General features: G+C 39.7%; 1 protein-coding gene across 1 annotated transcript in view; it reads right to left on the reverse strand.

Annotated features, from left to right (window-relative positions):
- Rnf128 (ring finger protein 128) overlaps nucleotides 1–24322 on the reverse strand; it is a 105841-nt gene extending 81519 nt beyond the window's left edge. Inside the window, exon 1 of the mRNA XM_085838009.1 lies at nucleotides 23706–24322. Coding sequence (XP_085694135.1) covers nucleotides 23706–24111 — 406 coding nt within the window. The 5' untranslated portion in view covers nucleotides 24112–24322. The remainder of the gene's footprint in view (nucleotides 1–23705) is intronic.
- Nucleotides 24323–25462: the final 1140 nt, after the last annotated feature.

Genomic DNA, 25462 nt, shown 5'->3' on the forward strand with positions numbered 1-25462 from the left:
ATATGATGAATAAATAAACCCAAGTGTGAACTCATATTTTGAAGGTGTGGGTAAATCTGGCTTACATAACTAGTTTCAAAAGAGAAAATTAAGGCATTTATAATGCAATGCTACACCAAAGGCTGAGAGATCACTGAAGAGAGGATAGAAAAATTTTAAGAGTTGTAAGATAATGGCTTCTTAAGAAAATGGAAGTGGGGGTTGGGGATTTAGCTCAGTGGTAGAGCGCTTGCCTAGCAAGCGCAAGGCCCTGGGTTCGGTCCTCAGCTCTGGAAAAAAAAAAAGAAAAAAAAAAAAAAGAAAATGGAAGTGGATGACAGAGTAGATCTGGGAGAAGTTGTGGGGATGAGTGGGCCAGGATCATGATCCAAATATGTTGTATGAATATCTCAAAGTGTTAAAAATATTATGTTATTAAAAAACATACTCTCTGAGTTCCTTAGGGTGAACTTCACAAAGAGAATTTGCTTCTTCTAAAGCTACACCGCCCCCTCCTCAAATGGGAGGCAATGCAAGGCCTATTTCTATAAATAAGCTCACATTACTGAAAAATAAGTGGGCATTTTTAAGTCTCATTTAATTACGTGGTGGTGGTGGTGTATGCCTCTGTGTGTGTGTGTGTGTATGTGTGTGTGTGTGTGTGTGTGTGTGTGAGAGAGAGAGAGAGAGAGAGAGGGAGAGAGGAGAGAGAGAGAGAGAGAGAGTGTGTGTTATGGGAGTTAGATCCCTTCTTTGGCTAAGTTATAATGTGAGTCCCAGGTAATGAACTTAGGCTACAAGGTTTGGCCCCAGTTGCCTTTTCTGAAGTAGCCAATCTCAGGAACATAAGTGATAATTTTTTATTATGGAGGACAGTAGGATATTAAACTCAGCGTTTTCTTTTTTTTTTTGATTTTTAATATTTTTATTACATATTTTCCTCAATTACATTTCCAATGCTATCCCAAAAGTCCCCCATAGCGCCCCCCACTTCCCTACCCACCCATCCCATAATCAGCTTCTAAACGCTGACACCATTGCATACACTAGCAAGATTTTGCTGAAAGGACCCAGATATAGCTGTCTCTTGTGAGATGATGCAGGGGCCTAGCAAACACAGGAGTGGATGTTCACAGTCAGCTATTGGATGTATCACAGGGCTCCCAATGGAGAAGCTAGAGAAACTCAGCGTTTTCTTTGGAGAAATTATTCACATATTAGTTCCCAAAGTCCAGCCCCAGCTTAGAGAGGGATTCTGAGGAAGGGGTGTCTGGAGCAGCAAAAATAAATAAATGACTCAGAGTCAAAGGTCCAAGCTAACAAACTATGTTCTGCTTTAGACAGGTTTCCAGAAAGCAATCTATCTTTCTCTAGGTGCTGCTGTCTCTGGAGGTCTCCAGACAGCTCTCTCTAGATTGTGGTTGTGACAGTTCTACAAGAAATACTCTCTTGCTAGTCTAAAATGATCTCTGGATAGCTCATCTCTTGCAGATCCTAAGCCCACTCTTTTCTTTTACATACCAATCCAGTCATTTACTCCAGGTTCCCTTTTGATTAGCCTATGAGTCAGCATCCCATGACCCCAGCCCTTTGACTCCTAGGAGACAGCAAGCACACATTTAAAAAAAAAAAAAAAAACATTGCAAAAGAATCCAGAGATCTGCCTGCCTCTGTTAAGCACAGAAATTAGCATTTCTGTCATGCCTAGACCTAACCTTGCTGTGCCCCAGGCCCACCCTGAACTTAGGAATCTGCCTGCCTTTGTAAGCACAAATGGAACAATTTGGCTGGGTGGGATCTCCTGTGGTCACCCAGATCTCTCTATCTTCTTCCTTAGGATCTTTCTGACAAATTGGCTCACAGCACAGCTGCCTCTGTTCTTTTAGATCTGTGAAGCTCCTATACAATTTATATTGCATCCTTATATTTTGCATAGTTGAGAAATGATATCTTTTCAAACCCATGCTTTTAGATTTCTTTTCTATAGCCTTAAGGGCTGTCCCGAAGTTTCCAGCACGTACCATTTTGCTGAGACATTAGCCACACCTTCACCTCCCTGACTCATGCTGTCTCTGGTTATCATGGAGGCACTAAGGTTAACAGGAAGGACATTCCTTGAAGGAGGAATGTAAAAATATGTACATTATACAAATGAATCTTATGCCCACAGCAGCCATTGACACTCATGGTAGGTAGGAACCATGCCATTCTGTCCCTACCAAGGCCATGGTGGACATGGCATAACATCATATACTGCTCTTTCATATTACTGGAATTTGGTTCCCAGAACATACCTTGGGAAACTCACAACCACCTGTAACTCCAGCTCCCGGAGATCCAATGCCCTCTTCTGGCCTCCACAGCTACCTGCATTTATAACAGTTCTGCCCACACAGACACACCCAAAGACTCAGTGCCATACAATAAAATGAATCTTTAAAAACTATAGGTCTTTTATGTTTCTATTTTAAAGGCATATATTTCTAGAAAATAAAATACCTTCATAAACTTGGCTAACGTGGCTAAAATGGGTCAATGTTTATACCATGTTTTCCCCTTGATAGAGTAGAAAGCAGGTCTCCTGCCTTTTAAAAACAACTTCAGATTTTGTGGGTGATGATAGGGAGCAAACACGGGGCCTTGAAATACTGGCTCAAGGCCAACCACTGGTACACAGCCACAGCCCATAAGTTCTTTCATTTTTTGCCTATCAGAGACAGATTTGGGGGCCAGTCATGTAAATAATATGATTGGCTGGGGAGGTGGACAGGAATCTGTCTATGCAATAAGATGTCCTTCTCTACTAATAATGCCGTTTAAATTTCACCCATAAATTAATACCATAGCAGGGATTAATTCCCTGAAAGAAATCGGATCACTCCTCTCAGTCAGTATAGCACTTAGCTCACTGACAGACCCAGAGTACAATCTCATTGAAGTGTGAATAAATATGAATAAATTAGACTATGAGGATGGTAAATGAAGGGTATATGAGATTCAGTAAGAAGGGTACTTACCTAGCATTGTCTCCAGTGCCACAAAAAAAAAAAATGAGGCAGAAAGTGAAATATTTCCTTCCTGTCAAAAAAACTAAATATTACCTCCCTCATGATTCTATCTATAGTTATGTGAGGGTGATAAAAAACCAACAATTTTTAGGTTCCTCAGCTTAATGATGCTCCACAGGCTACTAACAGTGTTCTTTTTGATCTCTGGCTGCTCCCCTGCAACTATTTGGTGCCTCCTCTTTAGCTGGTAGTCAGGGACATGACTTCTTTGTGAGGCTGCTTCTATATAAAGCTCTGGCGAGAGGAACTGCTTAGATTGCCACCACATAGCTGCCTAGAGTGCTGCACCCACACAGGGTCACAGAGGGAAGCAGATTGCAGCGCTGATCTTGTTTCACTGCACTTCTTATAGAGTTGTTACTCTTCCACAATAAGCTATTGTCAGTGGCGTGATCTGCCCTGTGCTATAGGAAATTGGGTAGAGCATTCAGAACTTCATTCATTCATATTACTGCCCAAGTTTAAAGTGGGAGATTGGCACATAGTGAGGGGATGATTAAGAACCTTCAGAGACTTAGAGCTTTTCTAAGAGTAGATAAAAGTGACTGTTTCCTGAAAACTATCATTGTCTCTTTATCAAAGTAGACCAAACAGTACTTCTTGGATTTATTTTAGTAGCAAGTCATTTGTGTTATTGTATTGATTGAAAATAGGAAAGCTGCATTTGCGTTTTGTTGAACATTTAAGGAAGATGGAGAGATGATGGCTCAGCAGTTAAGAGGATTTGCTGTTCTTCCAAAGGACCCAGGCTTCCCAGCACCCACATCAGGCAGTTCACAGTGTTCTATAATTCCAATTGAAGGGATTTCAAGGTACTCTTATAGCCTCCCCAGGTTCATTCACAAACCTACACATAGACAAAAGACAGACAGACAAACAGGCACACAGATATTCACAGACATATTCAGTAAGGTCATCAAAACTAATAAAATGCAGACATCTGAAAAAGCCATGTAAATCATTTGGATTCTATATACAGTTTCTCCTTTGAACATGAATGTGTTTCCTGTACAAAACTACTGCTTCTAATTTGGCACTCAGGTATAATATAAATTATTTTTATCATAGAATGAATACTAGCTTTCCCCCAACAGTGAAATATTATTATATTCCAAAATCCCCTGTTTAAATTATCTAAGTAATTGTTTTTATAAGATTTGACTCTATTTGAAAATAGGTTCATAATAAAAACAGTTGTATTTTCTTCATTATTGTAAGCTCAGACCGTGGTAAAAGTTAAGTATACAAGAATATCCCCCTTGTTCACTTGTAACAATACATATAAGCTGGGTAGCCTACCAATGCACCTCTGAAGATGTAAGATAGCCACAGGCCATTACTTTATTCTGAATCCTCAAAAGAAAACATCAAAGTGCAAATATCTTAAGTGGTGGTATTTCATAAATTTGCTTCTCTGGAAGAACGATGCACTGCTCTATAATTACTTTTTATTTTAGATACTAGGATTGATTAAACCCAGGACCTTGTGCTTGCTAGGCAAGCACTTTACCACTGAACTACATGTTCAGACATGCAATTATGTTTTGAAACCCAAAGTTGGACTGGGGAGATGGTGCAAATTGCAGAAAGCAAGCATAAGGACAGAATCCCCAGGATCCACACGAAAGCTGAGAAGGCACTGTGGCTCATCCATAAATACAGTAACTAGAGCATGGGAAGTGGCTGGCCGGAGAGGTCAAAACAGTGAGTTGGGGTTCAGGAGATATCCTGTTTCAATATAGAAGGCACAGGGTGATTGAGTCACAGTGTCAATCTTCTCTGGTTTCAACGAGCACACACACATGCACCCATCCTTATTTGACCATGCATAAACATATACCACATGGAAAACATATACAAAACCAAACACCAATAAAGAAAACACAACGTAATGATTTCATTGTGTTTTGTTTTATATTCATTTGAGTCATTTTCTTTTTTCTTTCTCTCATTTTTTTGTGGGATCATTTGTATTTTCATAGAGTAAGAGCTTAGAGAACGTTTGGAAATTTGTCCTTCCCAGGTTATATATCCCACGCGACTTTTTTTTTTTTTATCACTGAAACAAACAGCTGAGATTATCAACTTACATAGAAAATCAGCCAGATTGTGTAAGTGGTTTCAAAGCTTTTGGTTCATAGTACTTTGGTCCTGTTGCCTCTTGGCCTGGGTCTGAGCAGCAGATTATAGTAGTAAGCAACCTAGCAAAGTTGCTTACATCATAATCAAAATATACAAGGAAGGAAGAGGAAAGAAATGGACATGAAGATGTTATACTAAGCCCCTCCTCTTAAAGGTCCTGCTACTTCTCAATAGTGCCAAGCCTGTGGAGCAAACCTATATATAACACATGATCCTCTGAAAGAAACTGAATGTCTATACTGCAATGGGCAATGATTGTCCTTTAGATAAATGGTTATTTAGACTCAAAGATCATTGGACCCTCTTGCTTTTGGCCAAATATAATGGCAAGACCAAACAAATCCCACTCACAAATTTACTTCATTTAATTATTTCAGATATTGTATTATGATTTTAGAGACTATATAGAGTATATTATCATATGCTATTGTGAGATAAGTCATTAAATAATTCTAGTTACTTCAGTATGGTTATTTCTTCCATCCTTCTGGTAATCTGACTCGAGAGCTGACACAGTGCTGACATTAATAACCAAGGGAAGAGATGAAAACCAACACAAACCAAAGAGCAGGTTTCTGCAGATCTAAGAAATGAATATACATCTGCTTTTATTCATTGTAAAAATGGCATAAGCAGTTGAGAATGCTGTTCTATGAGGTGCAGGGAACTATGGTCTAATTGAGGAAATTGACTTAAGAGAGTACAGAAGATACGTCTGTGTGATAAAAATGAAAAGCCTTTGACTCTCCGGGGTATGAAAACCCGATCTGAGTGCCTTAGGGAGAAGTTCATAAAGGGAATACCAATTGCATTCCCAAGCAGCTGTGTTTTCTGAGTGCCAGACGATGCTTTGGAATGGAGAAATAATGGCTTCTGGAAGTTTAATCTGGTTTTGTGGTTTGCCTCTTCAGAAGCTATAAGCAGGAGTATATAATAAACCTAAATATGATATGTAAGCTGTACACAACTCCATTTGCCTGGGAAGAGAGGCTATGGGAAGACACTTACTGGACATTTGTTGCCTTTAAAATACACAACTTAGTAAGTAAGATATTTCAAGCTATGACAAATTGCCAGGTCTGGCCTGGCCTTGGTAGGGACAGAATGGCATGGTTCCTACCTACCATGAGTGTCAATGGCTGCTGTGGGCATAAGGTTCATTTGTATAATGTACATATTTTTACATTCCTCCTTCAAGGAATGTCCTTCCTGTTAACCTTAGTGCCTCCATGATAACCAGAGACAGCATGAGTCAGGGAGGTGAAGGTGTGGCTAATGTCTCAGCAAAATGGTAAGTGCTGGAAATTTCGGGACAGCCCTTAAGGCTATAGAAAAGAAATCTAAAAGCATGGGTTTGAAAAGATATCATTTCTCAACTATGCAAAATATAAGGATGCAATATAAATTGTATAGGAGCTTCACAGACCTAAAAGAACAGAGGCAGCTGTGCTATGAGCCAATTTGTCAGAAAGATCCTAAGGAAGAAGATAGAGAGATCTGGGTGACCACAGGAGATCCCACCCAGCCAAGTTGTTCCATTTGTGCTTACAAAAGCAGGCAGATTCCTAAGTTCAGGGTGGGCCTGGGGCACAGCAAGGTTAGGTCTAGGCATGACAGAAATGCTAATTTCTGTGCTTAACAGAGGCAAGCAGATCTCTGGATTCTTTTGCAATGTTTTTTGTTTTTTTGTTTTTTTTTTTTAAATGTGTGCTTGCTGTCTGTATCCTAGGAGTCAAAGGGCTGGGGTCATGGGATGCTGACTCATAGGCTAATCAAAAGGGAACCTGGAGTAAATGACTGGATTGGTATGTAAAAGAAAAGAGTGGGCTTAGGATCTGCAAGAGATGAGCTATCCAGAGACCATTTTAGACTAGCAAGAGAGTATTTCTTGTAGAACTGTCACAACCACAATCTAGAGAGAGCTGTCTGGAGACCTCCAGAAACAGCAGCACATTGAGAGAACAATCTGGAAAGCTGACTGGAGCAGAATATAGGCCACCTGTTTAGACCCATGATTTGACTTCAGGGCGTTTGATTTTGCTGCTCTCAGACACCTCTTTCTTAGAACCCTTCTCCAAGCTGAAGCTCATCCTTAGTCACTAAACCACCTCTCCAGAACTGAAATCATAGCTTTTAAAATCCAAAGGAATGCTACTTTCAGAATGTATGACATTTGGGCCTGGAGAGATCCGGCCCAGTTAGGAGCCCTGGTTACTCTTCAGAGAACCAGGGTTCTATTCCTACCACCCAAAAGTTGGGTCCCAACTGCCTCAACCCCAGTTCCAGAAGTTCTTCTGCCCTCTTCTGGCCCATATAGGTACTGTATGCACAAGATGCACAGACACATGTAGCCAAAACACCCATACACATAATAATTTTAAAAAAAAGTACTGCTAAAGTATGAGTGAAATTTAAACAGCATTATTAGTAAAGAGTGTCACCTTGTTGTATAGACAGATTCCTGTTCATTTCCCCTGGTCAATCATATTATTTACATGACTGGCCCCCAAATATGTCTCCTCTACAAGTAAACTGAAACTACTCATGGGCTGTGACTGCGTATCAGTGCTGAGCCTTTGCCCAGTATTGCAAGGCTTTGTGTTTGTCCCCCACCATCGCATATAAAAAGTTATTGCTATAAAGGTTTGCCTCCTACTCTATCAATAGAAAAAAAGTGGTCTAAACATTGACAATGATTCGAATTCTACTATGGATTAAAAGAGAGCCATGTCAATTCTTTTCATCGGAAACTAACTGAATGCTAAAGTAAACAGAAAACAACTTCAAGTTGTGAACTGTCTAATGTCCTACTTTGTCCAGAGAAACATAACAAAGAAAAATGTTTGCAAGTTAGAGGCAGAATATTTGGGGAAACTTGAACTACACAGGAAAGAGGGTGCCCAGGAAGAAAATGAAGTGAGTTGCTTCTGAGAGAACTGAAGCAGGAAAGAAGCTGCTATAAGACTATTTTCATGGAAGGGATAACTGAGTTAGGTTAAAAAGACTTCTATTCCTTTACATCTGGCCTCTGAGACTATGATTTTTTGGCAATTCAAGAACAACGCACATATGAGAATACATAAAAGTTGGGCTTTTATGTCATCTAAAAGAGATGACTCAGAGGTTAACAAAAATTCAGTGAAGTTAAGTAATTTGTCTAAGATCACAGAACATGGTCAACAAAAAACAAACAAAACAAAAACCCATAGCAGGTTTGAAATTCAAATTTATAAGTCTCTTTCACCACAAAGATCTAGCCTGGAGTTACTCCTGTGTTCTGTATCTGGTGGAAAGCTTGCTGCATATTTGAGGGCTCAGAGACAGCACTGTGGAATGAAAAACTTAAAGAGACCAGTGTCTGACAAATTATTGGCTCTCAGAAATACTTGTTGACTAAGTAAACCATGGTTTTTGTTTGAAATTATAAGTACTTTTTATTTTATTAATAATATTTATTTTTAAATGAGTTTTTAAATTTTTTCTTTGTGTGTGTGTGTGTGTGTGTGTGTGTGTGTGTGAGAGAGAGAGAGAGAGAGAGAGAGATCTCACAAAAGACAGTTGGTGAGCTGTTAGTGCTGGCAATTGAACCCAGGTTCTTCTAGAAGAGCAGCCAGTGCTCTTAACCACTGAGCCATCTCTCCCGCTCCTGTTTGTTTATTTTGGAACAAGTTCTCATATAGCAAAGGCTGTGTAGCCAAGCGTGTCCGGGAACTCCACATCCTCCTGAGTGGTAGGATTACAGGCCTGTATTATTATTACACTCGGCATAGCATTTCAATTTTTAAAACATTGATGTGTATTTTTGTCTTTTTATAAAACCCGTGTTAAAACTCCTATTGTCAGCCAGAACTTGCCCTCCCTGTGAGATTTTCTCCTAGCAGCTCATTGCAGTGCCAGCAAGCATTGCCCAGTCTAGATAAGTAAACAAGAATATGCCTCCCCAGGGCCTTTACCCTAGGGCTTCTCTTCACCTGCTAGCCTCCCAGGAGGCAGAGGTATCTGTGGTAATATGCAAAGGGTTGGAGCCTAGGACTTCTCTTTAGCTTGTCTCTATCTAGCTGTTATGGGAACACTTTTTCAGGGAGCATGGCTGAAATGGCCCAACTATAAATCTTCCTTCAGCCAAAATGCCATTTGCCTGAGCTTGCTTTACAAAAGTTCTTAGGTGTCACAGATTTTCTACTGCCCTCCCCACGTTTGTCGTCTCTCAAATCTCCTTTCTAGTCCCCCCACTTTGGGCTCTACACATTCCCATATAAATACATGTGATATGAAAGTAGAAGAAGGGGATGTAAGGACTTATGATGTGATGGAGAGGAGCAACAAAAGAGGAGAGCAGAGGGAGGCCGGTCAGAACTAAGTATGTAAGAGGATGCCATAAGGAAACTTGCTACTTGGTAAGCAAAAAATATAAACAATGAATAAAGAAGATAAACAATTCTTAGAGACCATTTCAGTAAATGTGGCCTCTTTTTATATTCCTGGATTTTCAGACAAGATACATTTCTAAGAATATTTTACCTGCCTGTATGCATGAATTCATCACTGTGCCCTCCAGCTGCAGTGGATGCTTCTGTCCATAAGTTCCACTGAACATTATGCACTGGCTATCAACACCAGTTAAAAAGCTATTTCCACCCCCTCCCCCCCAAAAAAAACAGTTAATTGAGCATGCTGACATTTTTAGGGTTAAAATAATGTCAGACATCTTCCTTGATTCTATACTCCTCCTCAGCTGAACCCACTACTTTAAGGAAACAAACTCAATTTACATTTCCATTTAAAAGCTAAAAATACACACAAGTAAATGTAGATTGGGTTGAACACAATAGTGGAATGCAGGCATTTAATGACAGCAATTTTGACATCTGAAGGTCGTAACTAAATTTCTCCTTTTCCTACAAATCCTAATCTTCTCCATGTGAAGATAGGTAATTACCACTAGTCACAACAAACACTATTTCTCAGAATGCCTGGCTTACTAAAAATGGTTCCAGGGAGCTCTGCCATTAGCTCAGTCTTTTTTAATGATTTCCAATTGCTAGGCAGCATCGTCAAGACACCCAGGTAGCACCCCAGTCAAGGACTGGCATGCACCTTGATCAAAGCTTAAAAACAGCTCCGTTTGAGACCTTTAGTGGGTTGCTTTTATATTCAGGCCATTCCACACCACTTATTACCTCCCACTGTGTCCCCAACCACACCAACCTCTGTCCTTGCTCTGTGCCATCAACATGCTTCTTTCACATGCTTGTGACATACAACATGCCAGCTGCATTCCAGGTCTAGGCACAAAGCCTTCTGGGTTATGTTGGTCTATTAATCTTCAAGATATTCACTCCCTCCCCCTCTGAGTACCTTAAAGAGTGTCTGCTGTCTCTGAGTGTGTGTGTGTGTGTGTGTGTGTGTGTGTGTGTGTCTGAGAGAGAGAGAATGTGTGTGTGTGTGTGTGTGTGTGTGTGTGTGTGTGAGAGAGAGAGAGAGAGAGAGAGAGAGAGAGAGAGAGAGAGAGAGAGTTTACTCACATCCTGAGATTCCACCTCACACCAGTCAGAATGGCTAAGATCAAAAATTCAGGTGACAGCAGATGCTGGCGAGGATGTGGAGAAAGAGGAATACTCCTCCATTGTTGGTGGGATTGCAAGCTTGTACAACCACTCTGGAAATCAGTCTGGTAGTTCCTCAGAAAATTGGACATAGTACTACTGGAAGATCTAGCAATTCTTCTCCTGGGCATATAACCAGAAGATGTTCAAACATATAACAACACATGCTCCAATATGTTCATAGCAGCCTTATTTATAATAGCCAGGAGCTAGAAAGGACCCAGATGTCCCTCAACAGAGGAGTGGATACAGGAAATGTGGTACATTCAAACAATAGAGGACTACTCAGCTATTAAAATCAATGACTTCATGAAATTTGTAGGCAAATGGATGGAACTAGAAAATATCATCCTGAGTGAGGTAACCCAGTCACAAAAGAACACACATGGTATGCACTCACTGATAAGTGGATATTAGCCCAGAAGCTTGGAATACCCAGGAAACAATTCACAAGCTACATGAAAATCAAGAAGGAAGACCGAAGTGTGGATACTTCGATCTTTCTTACAAGGAGGGATAAAATACCCATGGAAGGAGTTACAGAGACAAAGTGTGGAGCAGAGACTGAAGGAATGACCATCCAGAGACTGCCCTCCTGGGGATCCATCCCATATACAGACACCAAACCCAGACACTATTGCTGATGCCAACAAATGCTTGCTGACAGGAGCCTGATATAGCTGTCTCCTGAGAGTCTCTGCCAGTGACTTGCAAATACAGAAGTGGATGCTCACAGTCATCCATTGGATGGAGCACAGGTTCCCCAATGGAGGAGCTAGAGAAAGTACCCAAGGAACTGAGGGGGTTTGCAGCCCCATAGGAGGGACCAGTACCCCTAGAGCTCCCAGGGACTAAACCACCAACCAAAGAGTACACATGGAGGGACCCATGGCTCCAGCTGCATATGTAGTAGAGTATGGCCTTGTGGGACATCAATGGGAGGAGAGGCCTTTGGTCTTGTGAAGGCTTGATGCCCCAATGTAGGGGAATGTCAGGACCAGGCATCGGTAATGGGTGGGTTAGTGAGCAGGGGGAGGGGGGATGGGATAGGGTGTTTTTCGGAGGGGAAATGAAGAAAGGGGATCAAATTTGAAATGTAAATAAAGAAAACATCTAATAAAAAATTAGATTCTCTCTCTCTCTCTCTCTGTGTGTGTGTGTGTGAGAGAGAGAGAGAGAGAAAGAGAGAGAGAGAGAGAGGCGGGGGGAGAGAGAGAGGCGGGGGGGGGAGAGAGAGAACACACATGCCACAGTGCTCCCATGGAGGTCAGAGGACAACCCCAGGGAGTCAGTTCTCTCCTTCCCTCTTGTAGATCTAAAGGATCAAATTCAGGTTGGTAGCAAGCGCCTTTCTCTACTGAACCATCTCACTGGCCCAACCTCATGTAAATAATTCTATCTTATTTCACATACCCTGGTGGTCATTTACCCCAGTAAACCAAGTCCCAAACTAGTGTGAAACAAATTTCCTCCAAAATTCCATTTGAAATCTTAACCCCAGAGACACCCTGGCCTGTCGGGTTTTTTTTTTATCCCTGACCTGTCATTTTTATATCTCCGCTATTGATCATGGAGTTCATCATTACCATCATTGTCCTCATTGTCGTGGTCGTCATCAACATTATCATAAGTTCATGTATGATATACAGGTTTGAGTGTGCGCACACATGTGCCCAGTACTCAAAGGTAGGTCAGACAACTTCTATCATAGGATCCAGGAATCAAACTCCTGTTGACAGCCTTGTGTAGCTGAGCCATCTCAACAGTTCGTGGTGCCATCACTTATAACTTAAATGTCCATGGTTAGACCCTTCCAACACTCACTCTCACCTCACAATCTCTCAGGCTCTTAAAGTCTAATAAACTTAATTTTCCATGTTTCACTTTTTGGCAATTTGTATATCAGTTCCTCTTGCTCCATTTCTCTGGTCAAAGGCCATAATGTTCCTGTACTAATTTTCAGTGCTTTGCATGGTCCACATCCTGTGTAATAATTAAAAAGTATGGGGAGTGGAGTCAGGATATCAGGTTTCAAACTTTATATTCGAAACCTACCAGCTCCGTTTCCATGGGAGAAGCTTAACGGCGTGCCTGTGTCTCAATTGTGTTCGGTATAAAATGGACATGCTGATACTAGGACTTCCAATTGTTCTTGAGATTATCACACTTTGAATACTTAGGGCACAAGTAACAGAGTACTTCTTAGTACTAATTGTCCTCACAGAGTGGAAAAACAAACAGGTAGTTTTCTTTTCCTATTGTTTGTGGTGCTGGGGATTGTGTCTTCGAGCAAACACTCTTAACAGTGGGCTATCTCTCTGTCTCTCAGATAGACTGCTTTCCCAGGCAAAAGAACTTAAAAGCTTCAATTATTCTGAGTGATGATAATGACAAATGAAAAAAAGTGAGAATTAGAATGGACAGAAAACAAATTTGAAAGTGAGGATTCATTTCCCCATGTCTTGTTTTTGTTTTCCCCTGAGATGTCAGTGTATTAGTTATTTGGGTATAAAATGTATTATCATTGCACATGAAGTATTTGTATAGGTCATGTTATGAAGATATTATTAGTAGTATTACTATTATTATTATTATTATTAAATATTAGATTAAAATATAATATAAATCTGACAATTCACTGGCCTCACTTTACTGTTGAACATTTATATATTGAAAGCAGGCTTGAGCATACATAGGTGAACTGCCTTCTCGTTCACACACCGTGAAAAAGGATGCGCTGCAGCTGTGTTCCCCCCGTGCACTTGTCCACAGTTACTTCAAAAGCCCTGATATTCTCACCTGTTACATTTGTTTCCCCTTGAAGGTGTTTTTGAGGTACCACAATTAAAATGTCCCCATATAGAAAAATGAACCAAATTCCCAACTACTAAACAAATTAACTCAAAACTCAGAAAGTCAAAAATCGCATACTCCTTCCTCATACAGAGGTCTTAGGTTATAATATTTATATGTATTACAGTGCAAGTAAGAATAGGTATAGGCTTAAAACTGGGAAGGGAGACTAAGAATCAGGTTGTTGAGGAAGAGAGGAAGGCAATAAGGCACATGAGAGAATAAATGATGAAAGAAGGTTTGTAGGGGTCGAAGGGATGGGGTCAGTGATGGAGGAGTACAGGGAGGAGAAGAATCAATGAACAACTGTGTTTGAAAACTGCCCTGCAAGAGAACACAGCTCACTAAATCCACAGAGACTGAAGTGCCAATAATGGAGCCTGCAAGGGTCATGGCTGCTAGCTTGGTGTTTTTGTGGCACTGCCAACTGTGGTGGTGAAGGTCTGTGACTCTTTTGCCTGCTCTTGGGAGTCTTTTCCTCCTATTGGGTTGGCTTGTCCAGCCTTGATATGAGAGCTTTTGCTTTGTCTTATTGCATCTTATTTTGTTGTGTTTGATTGTTGTCACTTGAAGGCCTTCTCTTTTTGGATGGGAGATGGATGGGAAGTGGATCCAGGAGAGAGGGGAGGAGGGAAGAGCTGGGAGAAGTAGGAGGGGAAACTGTGGTAAGGATGTATTGTATCAGAGACCAATCTATTTTCAATAAAAAAAAATGCCCATGTGAAATGTAATACTATGTGTGCTGATTTAAAATTAATAAATAAAATATACCAGGTTGCTTTATTAAAGTAACATATGGATATATTAATATTTCCTTTGCAAATGTAGATAGATACAGATACAATAGAATCAGAGTCTTCGCTGTCTAGGATAGGAATATTTGAATGGTCAAGGAAGGATGGGGTAAAGGATCAGGATAAAGGAAGCAAAGGAGCACTGAAGCAGCCTCAAACTATTTAGTACAGTCTTCCCCAGGCAGTTATTCTATGTATTTGTACACATATACATGTATGCACACTGTTTCTTAATTATTATCAGGAATTATGAGGAAAACTAACAAGCTAACAGATGACAGTATTATTTAAACACAAAACAAAACATTACTTTAGGCAGAAGATGCCAGGAATAAAAAGAAAACATATCTTTAAGCCCTGACAAAATATTCTCCAATCCTCAATTTTAAAATGAAAATGTATGCTTTGGAGAACTCACAGTGAATTTATTCATTTTAATTAACCTGAAAAATCAGGGTCCATAAGCATTATATCTTTATGTCTTTATAAATTAATAACTGTTTACGTAGCTGTTTCTAGGTACCTTGATCCCAGGAGAGACAGGGAGCATTTAGACATTGCTGAAAGAATAAGAAAGACACTAAAGCCTTGTTATGGAAAGTCAGGTTATACAAAAGCTTTTACTGTTTACACAGATTCATAAATTACACAGATGACTAACTACCTAGCCCTAATCTGTCATGTTCTTGCCAGGACAGCTCATGTTCCTGTCAGTTTTCAAAACGTTATTTAAAAGGATATTACACACATTTGTTGGTGTGTGTGTATGTGTGTGGGCATCCATGTGGCACAGAACACATGTATGTAAGAAAAAAAATAGGAAAAAGTCTGAAAAGTTCCATATTGAATCAATAACAATCACAGTTGGTATTCATAGGAGGAGTCTAATCATAGACTGGTTTTTAGGCAGAGAAATTACTCATTTACAACTTCTATCTGTAAAAGTGAAAATGACTCCAAGCACAGTGGTTTGCTCGGTTTTCCTAATCAAGTTCCTGTAAGCATGTTCATTCTTTCTCCTACAGCGGAGATTCCTCTTCAATCTCTCAAACCAGTGGTTCTCGACGTCCCTAATGCTGCGACCCTTTAATGGCATTCCCAATGTTGCAGTGACCCTAACCATAAAATTATTTCATAGCTACTTCATAACTGTAATTTTGCCACTGTTATGAATCATAATGTACACATCTATGTTTTCCCATTGTCTTAGGTGACTCCTGATGATGGGTCATTTGGCCCTTTTGGGGTGTAGTGACCCACAGGTTGATAACCACTGTCTGAAACTTTTGTTCTTCAAGGAGTAAAGATGATGTTGAATTCTCAGCCCAAGGAAATGCAAAAACATTGATGGTCTATATTCTCCTAGAACTCACTGTCTGAGAAGGTAGACAGGCAGTAAGCAAATGACAAATAATTGTACATTTTAAGAGGTTAAAACAATTGGGAAATGATGTGGACACTGTTCAGGGAAATCTCTTAGAAGAGACATTTAACCTAGGATTCAAAGACAAAGAAAAGCAAGGCTTCCTGAGTTAGAGAAATTGTGAGATGGTCATTTTAGTTGGTGTGTGGTGAGAGGGGGAGGGCTGGATTGCTGGGTTGGGAGCATAGCCAAGGTAAATAATGCAAATCCCTTCAGGTGTGGGAAACATTAGATTTTATCTGAAGAATAAAGAAAACCATAAAACAGTACAGGATTTGGCGTGGCTGACCCATACATTTAGACCATCATGGTGGCTATAGTGATGAGAATGTCTGCAGTAGGTATCAAGAGTAGAAATAAGGAACCTAGTTTGGAAACTTGTGTAATTGTCATTTGGGGGATGAGAGTAGCTAACGTGCACTAGACTCATAGTAATAGACATCTTGGATTCTGCATTATGGTACAAGAAGAAGGAGGAAGAGGAGGAGAAGGAAGAGGAAGAAGAGGAAGGGGAAGAAGAAGAAAAAAGGAGGAGGAGAAAGTGGCTCAAAGGGAAAAGTGGAAAACATATGTTTTTTTTTTTTTTTTTCTGAATTAAGAAACACAAAAAGGAGCCGAAGGACGGCTCAGTGTGGGCAGAGCTTGCTGTACAATCATGAGGGCCTGAGGCTCGGTTCCTAGCACCCACATAATAAGCCGTGTGTCATACAATGTGTCTTTAACCTCAGTATTACAAGGATCTGAAACAGGCAGGTCCTGGAGAATTGCTGGTCAGCCAGTAGAGTGGAGTGGCTATGGTCTCGATTCAGATTCAGTGAGTCCTTGTCTCAAAAAGGAAGAAGGAAGGGAAGGAGGAAGGGACAGAAAGAAAAAGATAAATCAGACAACATAAACACTCTTCTCTCCCCAAAACAAAACCATAAAAACAAAAGAAACAACTAACCAACCAAGGTGGAGAGAAAGAGAAGGTACCCAAGGTCAACCGCTGGTCTCCGCATGTGTGTGCACAGGAGTGTATAGCTGCCAACATACATGCACAAAAGCTCCCCACAAAGAACAGAGTGCCTGAAGCTTAGCAATGTTTATCCTGTTCACAGAGAGACTCTGGGCTTGATATATATATATATACACATATATATATATTCATATATACATTATATACATAATCATATATAACTATAACATATTTATATAACAAGGTCACTTTCCCAGACACTGTGGATAGTAAGAGTCACGTGGAGACCAGTTGGGAGGCCAGCAGTGACTCGGGTGAGAGCTGTTGTCCTGGACTTCTCTAAAAGTAGCAGAAGTAGGCAAAGAAAAAGGGTATAAAAATAGGATATTGGAGGTAGAATGAGCAAAGGCTTCATGTCCATTGAAATGTAGGAGAGAAGATGGTTAAGGAAGGTCAAAGGTTACTTTCAGGCTCTAAGGCAGGAAAGATTTTAATGGACTATGGGGAAGCGAAAGTAACTGATTGTGGCTAGACCTCAGAGAGTAAGACATGAAGTACTGCGAAGAGGTGAAGTCAGAAGTTGACAGGCAGTAGTCTGGGGGTTCCTGTATGAAGAATGACCAGGAAAGCGGGATAGCTGACAGCTGAGACTTCTGTTTCCTGAAAAGATATTTGGAAATTTGGGGATGTATCTCAGGTAGTTGTGTACGTGTCTACCATGCCCAAAGCCCTGGGGTCAATCCCTAGCACCACAGAAGCTGTGCTAGTGAGTGGCGCACAGGCTTGAAATCTCCACACTCCAGAAGCAGAAGCAATGGGAGTTCAAAGTCTTCAGCTACCCAGAGTCCTGAAACCAGCAATGAATGAGCTACATGAAATCCCACCTCTGCTGCACAAAGCAACTTGGGTTGCAGGATAGGCTTGGTATGCAATGGGGAGATCAGTTTGAATCTCCTGTGGTGGCCTGCGAATGAGGATGATGCCATGAGAATGAATACTGCTGGTCAGATCTAACATTCATGTGAGGCAGAACTGGTCAGTTCCTTTGGATTACCCTCTTGCTTATGTACATAGCAATGTCCAGACCTTATTGGGAAGTTCATTGGCCTCTTACTTCATCTGTATAGTATGGCTGTATTCTCCCTTTCATTTCTACAAAAAGCATTTTGATACAGCTGGTGAGTTTGCCACGCTGATTAAATCTTTCCCTCCTTTCCACACACTTAGTTGCTCTAAAATTGGTGAGTGTTGGGAATTTTGAAATGCTGTGAAGCTCACCCTGTGATTCACTTCATCAAACACAGTCAAAATGATAAAAAGGATCCTCCATCTATGGTAATTGAGAGTAAATAAATAAACAAACAAACAAACAAACAAATAAATAAATAGAATATATAACCATTTTTAACTCTAGAAAAAGCGTTTTCAATAATACAGGTGCCAATTGTATATTTTGTTTCTCTTTCTGTATAACCTCATGAGAATAAATGTGCATTTTTCATGCTTAGTATTATTATATGTATGCATTTCTATGTAATAAAAACTACATAATCTGGGGTAAAAAATGATAAAAAGGACGTTTGTCCTTCCCAAATTATTGATTTTGCTGACATAAACTACATTCAAAAATAAGCATTTCTTAGGGCAATTCATCCATAAATAGCATATTTAACTTAAAAAGAAAAACCAGAAAAACCAAAAAAAAAACCCTGGTCTGTTCAGCAAGTGAGTACTTACATGTCTTACATTTTTGTTTGAATAGCTCAGGAGTCCTGATCTTTCCTGTATATCTGGGAAAGAATTTGTTGTCTGTCTCTGCGGGGGCTGGGGGGTTTATAAAGAATTATTACAAGTTAGACTGGGAAGGTGGCTCAGTGGTAAAGGTACCTGCTGCCAAGCATAGTGACCTGAGTTTAATCCCAGGAAACTACATGGAAGAAAGAGGGACCTAACTGCACACACATGGACAATCAGCAGGTCAGCCTTTGTTACATAGTGAGTTCAAGGCTAGCCTGGTTTATGTGTGACTCTCAGAAAAAAGGGAGAGATGAGGTATGTAGAGAGCTTGTTTGATTTAAAGAGTGAAATAAAGCATTTGAAAGTTACAACTTGAACCAGGGGGTAATATTCAGAATATGGAGTTAAATAAATAAACAATAAATTACCCTGTTAAAATTGGTAACAGAAGTGAATAGATATTTCTAAAAAGAAAAAATATAAATAACCAACAGATATATAGGAACTGCTAAAAATCTCTAATCATCAGAGAAATACAGTCAAAACTATGATGAGCTACATTTCATACCTGTTAGATTGTAGTATATACACACACAATAAATGCAAAACAAAAAATTTAATTTAATTTTAAAAAGAAGTTGTGCCTACCAATTGGTTATCCGATACTAAATAGCCAGCCCTGAAAACAAAATAATGTTATGCAGACTGAGCAGGGGATAGTAAGGAATATATCTGTATGTACACACACACACACACACACACACACACAGAGAGAGAGAGAGAGAGAGAGAGAGAGAGTAACACTTAATGAATGAGGCCAAGAATTTGTAAGAGAACAAGAAGTCACCCTCCTTGGGCTTTATTGAGAGAAAAGGAAAGGGAGAAATGTTGTAATTATATTGTAATCTTGAAAAAAAAAAGTTAAAGCAAAGGTATGCCCTTACTTAATGGCTAAGTAACCCTATTTCTAATGCCATGAAAATGGCTTCTGTCGATAACAAGAAGTTGCATACAAGAAAACAGTATGGTTCCCTAAACAAAACCTGTACAATGGCAATACCAACTATGTGCCAACATGGGTGATTAAAATCGCACAAGGCTTGACCACAAGATCAAGAGTTATAGGCAATTAATTGCCACCAAGAAAGGAAGAACCAGTCTCCCAGGGATGAGCTCCTTGATAGATAGGTTATCCCATCCCAATGGGTCCTCCCTAAACTCGAATACATATGAGCACAGTGAACAGACTCAGCAGATTGTGGTCTTATATGCATGTATATACAGACGCATAAAATTATCATAGAAGAAGAGGCCATAAAGTTGAGAGGAAATGGGGGGGGCAAAGACATGGGAGGACCTAGGGGACAGTATGGGGCAAAAATGATGTGAATTCGGTACTCATGTATGACATTCTCAAGGTGTTTAAAATAGAATAAAAAATGCCAAGTCAAACACAGAGTGATTTGGGAGACTACTTTAGACATTTATCTCCAAGGATGAGCAAGTACAATCATTATCATAATGATAACAATAATGATACTAATGTAGCTCTTTCCTCTAGCTGTAGCTAGCACTTAGAGAAAAATGCCAGGAGAAGGCCATAAATAGTCAGGGCACAGCAATAAGGATATTTGGTTCATCTATCACAAAACTCTGATGAGCAAGGAGTAGAGTAAAATCCTGTAGCTTTAGTTCATCCTTGCTGGCAGCCTCTATTGGTCATGGAGGCACAGAAATGTACAAGGCCATTGGGACATAGAACATATTTATACATGCACAAAATAGATTGTCACTGGGAAAGAAATAAGTGCCCCGTATTGTCCACAACGTGGATGGTAGTAGCAGTTTGGCCTTGCTTTTCCTTGTTGAAGATAAATTATTTTATAGAGTATTAGCAACAGAGATGGTAATCCTGTGACCATGATTTGTCAAGGCAGAAATAATCAATTGCGATCGCGATCATGTATGAATACAGACAAAACGTGAACAGTATCAAAGCCACAAAAATGACCAAGTAACCCCCTATCTACCTAATATGAATAGCTATTGTTTTAGCCTCTGACTGCTCTTTGCCATTTATAAAAGAATTTACTTGGAGACCATCAAAGGCTTTTCCTGATTTTTTGATAGCATACAAATCCCAAATAAACACAGCCATCAGAATCAATACTTCTTGGTTTGCCCAGGAACTTCCTGGTTTTAGCTCTGAAAGTCCAACATCCTGGGAATTGACATAATTTCAAACCAGCTTAGACAGATGGTCAATGTCCTGCTTCCTTAAGTTACCTAAAGTATGCCTGCTCTAACTGAGGCATCCTGTGTTTTCTAACAGCGTGAGTTTGTTTATTGGCTGCACCAATTGAAAAAAAAAAGTTTATTATAGGCCTTTTTAATTTTAATTTTGAGATTATAATTAAACAATTTCTCCCTTCATTTCCCTCCCTCCAGACCCTCCCATTTAGCATTTAAGAGGAAGGGCTAGGCAGGCCTAGGGAGAAACTGGGGCTGAAGGAAAGGAAGGAGGAACCAGGGAGGAGTGAGCGGTCAGGTTCACAGGTCACAAAGACAAGACTGATTTTATAAAATGGTAGTCTCCAGCTTGGACAAAGCATGGGGTGGTGGGCAGGTAAATTGTTCCTTCATCCTTTATCGCAAAGAACATAGAACAAAATACTAAAGAAAAGGCAGCAAGTACTAACTCACTTTTCCTTATGTAGCAAAATAACCACTCTGTGTTATATTTATCAACTGCATCGCAAATAGTTTCTATGTGAGGGCCATTTCCAGGAAGGAAGGAACCCAATGCTGGACTAGTTAGTAGTGCTAATACTAGTAAAGGCAAAACTGAAGCTACTGGTTTAATCCTTTACAGTTGGCACCCTTCATTGTGTATTTGTGGAAAGAAATAAAGTTGTATTGTTATGTGCCAATAAGTGTTAACTGTTACAGTCATGATTTTGCTCTTTGCTATTTAAGTTGTCATAAAAGCACAAAAGTTGGACATATTAATACAGTGATTTATCATATATGGATAAATCTCTAACTCTTCAAACCCTGAGCATTTCCTCATGACGAAACCTTAAAATTGTCCCCCATTCTTTTTTTTCCTTTTCATACAGCTTACAGTATCTTATTACCTAAAGTCCCACTGTGCAATGAACAGAAACCCAGAACTTCCAACTCACACCCTACTGTAGCTTTGTTTCCTACCTGCCTCGGTTAATTCATTGACTTTTTTGTCTAGTTTACCTCCTCTATTCCCGCTCTTTCTCACTGTCATCTCTTCTCCCTGTCTTTGTTCCTCTTTCCTGTCCTTCATTTTGGAGACAGGATCTCGCTTTGTCATTCAGGCTAGCTTTGAACTTATGATCCTTCTGCCTCGGCCTTACCCATGCTGGAATTGCAACCATATATCAGTGCACCTGGCTTCTATACTAGCTTTTTTTTCAGTATGCTTATTTTATTTAATATATGTTTTGAGGTGGACATCTCACTATGTTTCCTCTAATGTCTTCAAATTCTCTGTTCTTCAGCCTCAGCCTCCCAAGCAGTTCTGATATCAGGTGTGTATAATGCATGTTACTTGGATCATTGCTCAATTTCAAAACAGGGCTAATGATGGACCTTAAAGGAAATGTTGCTGGTCATAGAAGTATAACTGCTTCCTGTTAAAATGTCTGTTCGGAGCCCCATATTCACACGATGGTCCACATGACTTTTAAAGAGGTTTACAGTGAGTGACTCTCAGTAAATATTTTAAATTCAGCAACGGGACACTCATATTTCATACTATGTTCATCCTGACTGGACACATGATAAGAAAAGTTTGAGAACTATGTAATTATACTATGTAATTAGACACTGTATTTTACAAATACAGGAGCATAGATGAGCAGAATATGGCTGTGTATGGCCAAACAAACCCAGAGCACCCAGGATTTCTAAGCTTAATGAAAAGGAAGCCATGTTTTGCTTTTTTCTGTTTTGTTTTTCAGACTAATTTTAATCTCCAATCACCAGAAAATTGTATTAATTTATTTATCACCATTATTATTATTTATTAATCACCAGAAAAATTGTATTAATTTATTTATGCCAAAATCAAAGGATTGGTCAAAATTAAAAATGGTCACAGGAGGCTAATGAGATTGTTTTAGCTTGAAAAAGAAATGTGCTCACCAGAAGCCCTAGCAATGCCCAGGACATATTTTAAAAAACAGCAAAGTAGAGTGCGGCTGCATTTTAAATAATTTGGTATTGAGGAAAGACCTCTGCATCTGATTTCTCCATAGCCAGAGAAAGCAGCAGCTTGACTTCCAAACAGTGTTAGCAAACTGCCATGTTTCAGGTGTTGCCATGATGAACTCCGGCTCTGTCGTTTTCTTCTCATGCTTCTGAGGTCTGTTTAACTTGGTTTGCGTGGCCAACACCAAATCCTGGATACAGTTGCTTACAACTCTTCATTTACTTCCAAATGAAAATAAGAATTCTCGGAACTACCTTCCCTTGCACGATTAATGAGGTAGATAGATGATTCACTTTGCCAAAGACTTCATAAGGAAACCTTTCCAAGGGAAATCTTTAGTTTTGATATGAAATATTCTCCTGTGGGCTTGTAAACAGGTAACATTTCTTATAGAGTCATTTGTATGTCTTCTTCCCTTAGATAGACCTAAATCTCCATGCATACAGCACAGACGGATTCCCCTTCCTGTAAGTCTCGCTAGCTTACGATCTGCTGTTGTCTAAGAGCACTAATGGATCAGTTTCACACTTTCATGACAATAACTTTCAGGAGACAATCAAACTGAGAAATTTAAAATAACACCAAAATGAAAATGCTATTTTGATGCTGGTGGAGGTAAATGCGCAGTATATTTAAAAGCTTCTATATAATGCATGTTGATGAAACTAATAAAACTATGCAAACCGAAAAGCAGGAATCACTTCATTAGTTGTTCCCGTCCTTGGGACAAATTAAAAATATTGACTAAGAATAAAATAATTGCAAATAGTGCCAGGTAAGGCAATTTAATGTAAAATTATAAGATTTAACTTCTTTGCCAGATCATACAGTAATTCTAGATGGGAATACAATTTTAAGTCAAACAAAACATTGATTCTCTTAGGGAATCAATCATTACTTACCAAAATTTGCCATCTGTATCGTCTGGTTGCCCGTCTCTGGGGAATTGTAAATCACAACAGCATTGGCATTACTTCTGCTGGCTGTTTGAATTTTTTCAGAAAATGTGCAATTACCTCTTTCTATCAGCGCAATCCAAGGCTTATCAGTGTTGGTAAACTCAGTGTTGTAGTCACAAGCTTGGTAGTTACCGTTCTTAGGGATACCCACCACTCCCATAGCGTTAGCAACCAGTGAGACTAATCCATAGACACCGCACTCACACGTTTCTGTCTTGGTGTAGTTGCTGCTTTCGTTGAAGTAAGTCACAGTCACATAGGCATTCATTGCAAACGATGCTGTACTTTGCAGTAAAAAGGTAAAAAATACCAGGAGCTGAAGAAAACTGTGTTTAGTCTTCCGAGTCATTGTCCGTTCATTTGTTCACAAAACTTAAGATGTCTGCAGATATTTCCAACCATCAGTCACCATTGTCCACTCATGTCCCTTCTAAACAGAAGTTTGAAATTTCAGTTGCAGGCAGGTAACTGATCTCACCTCTAGCAACATAAGCTCTGAATACATCGGCTCCTTTTCACTTTATCTACATTCCCTTCTGCTGGTCCCTCCTCCAACTGTACACACACACACACACACACACACACACACGCCTTAGCCAGACTATTAGTAATAAAAAGCAACACTATCGACTTTATTCTACAAATCAGTTTATCAGGATTGGATGACTTCCTGCAGTGAATGTTTTTCTTCTGTTCCAGCTAATGCACTTTCATAAACACGGAGTGGATTGGAATGAGGACCAGGACTCTTGGGAATCCCACGTGACAAGGCTGAAAGTCACCTCTTGGAATATTTAAAACACAAAACTGGTTTTCCAAGCTCAGCTGAAATATGCTATCAACCAGTTGAGCTGAGAATAAGTAAAACTCCCCACTTTTAATTGCTATGCCCTTAAGTAAAAAGGATTTTACTACTGTTTCCTCTCCAATTTTCTTTGTGAATTATTTTCTAAGGAGGTTCCCCAAGGAATAGCCTCTATTACCTAGTTTATTCATTGCAAGTAAACATACTTCACTAGTTCGCAATCTCTTTGAGTTCCTTGTCCACAGTAGACAGCCAAATATTTGTTCATTGTTATCTACAGGCTGCCGGGTTCCATTATTTCTCTTCAGGTTTTATACTCTGGAAAGGTCTATTCAAGCCTTACTTTTAAACACGGAAAGCTTTTACATCCCACCCCCACACACACAAAGGTATAGCAATTTTATTCCACTGCCTTCTTTGTTTTACAGTTTTGAATTGGGACTACAGTAGATACTGGCAGCAGTTGCTAGAAGGTCAAAGGGTCTGTGCAACTTGCTGGGATGGGGAGATTACAATGTGTGCTGAAGGCTGCAGAAGGAATAGATGAACAGACAAGACAAACAAATATCAGGAGTCTCATGGGGCCAAGAGTTACAATCTACACAAACAGGTCTCAGGCTATTGGAGGAAGCAGTAAGCTACCAGGTCAAAAGGAAAGCAGTTACACTGGCAGTCCAAAGTCCTAAGCAAGGAATCAGGAAGACTGGGGGAATCTAGGGAACTGCCCAACAGTAAGAAGGAAATACTGTCGGTGAACAGGAGTAATGAAAGTCCTTCATCTCATTCTTTTGTCTTTTCTTTATAATTATTAATACTTTTCTTAAATAATAAAATTATTAATAGCTACAACCTAACTGAAAAATGACAAGGTCTCATGTCTTATGTCCCATGTAAA

This window comes from Mus caroli, unplaced genomic scaffold (assembly GCF_978045245.1).
Source record: "Mus caroli unplaced genomic scaffold, Mus_caroli_1 scaffold_5, whole genome shotgun sequence".
Taxonomy (NCBI): Eukaryota; Metazoa; Chordata; class Mammalia; order Rodentia; family Muridae; genus Mus; species Mus caroli.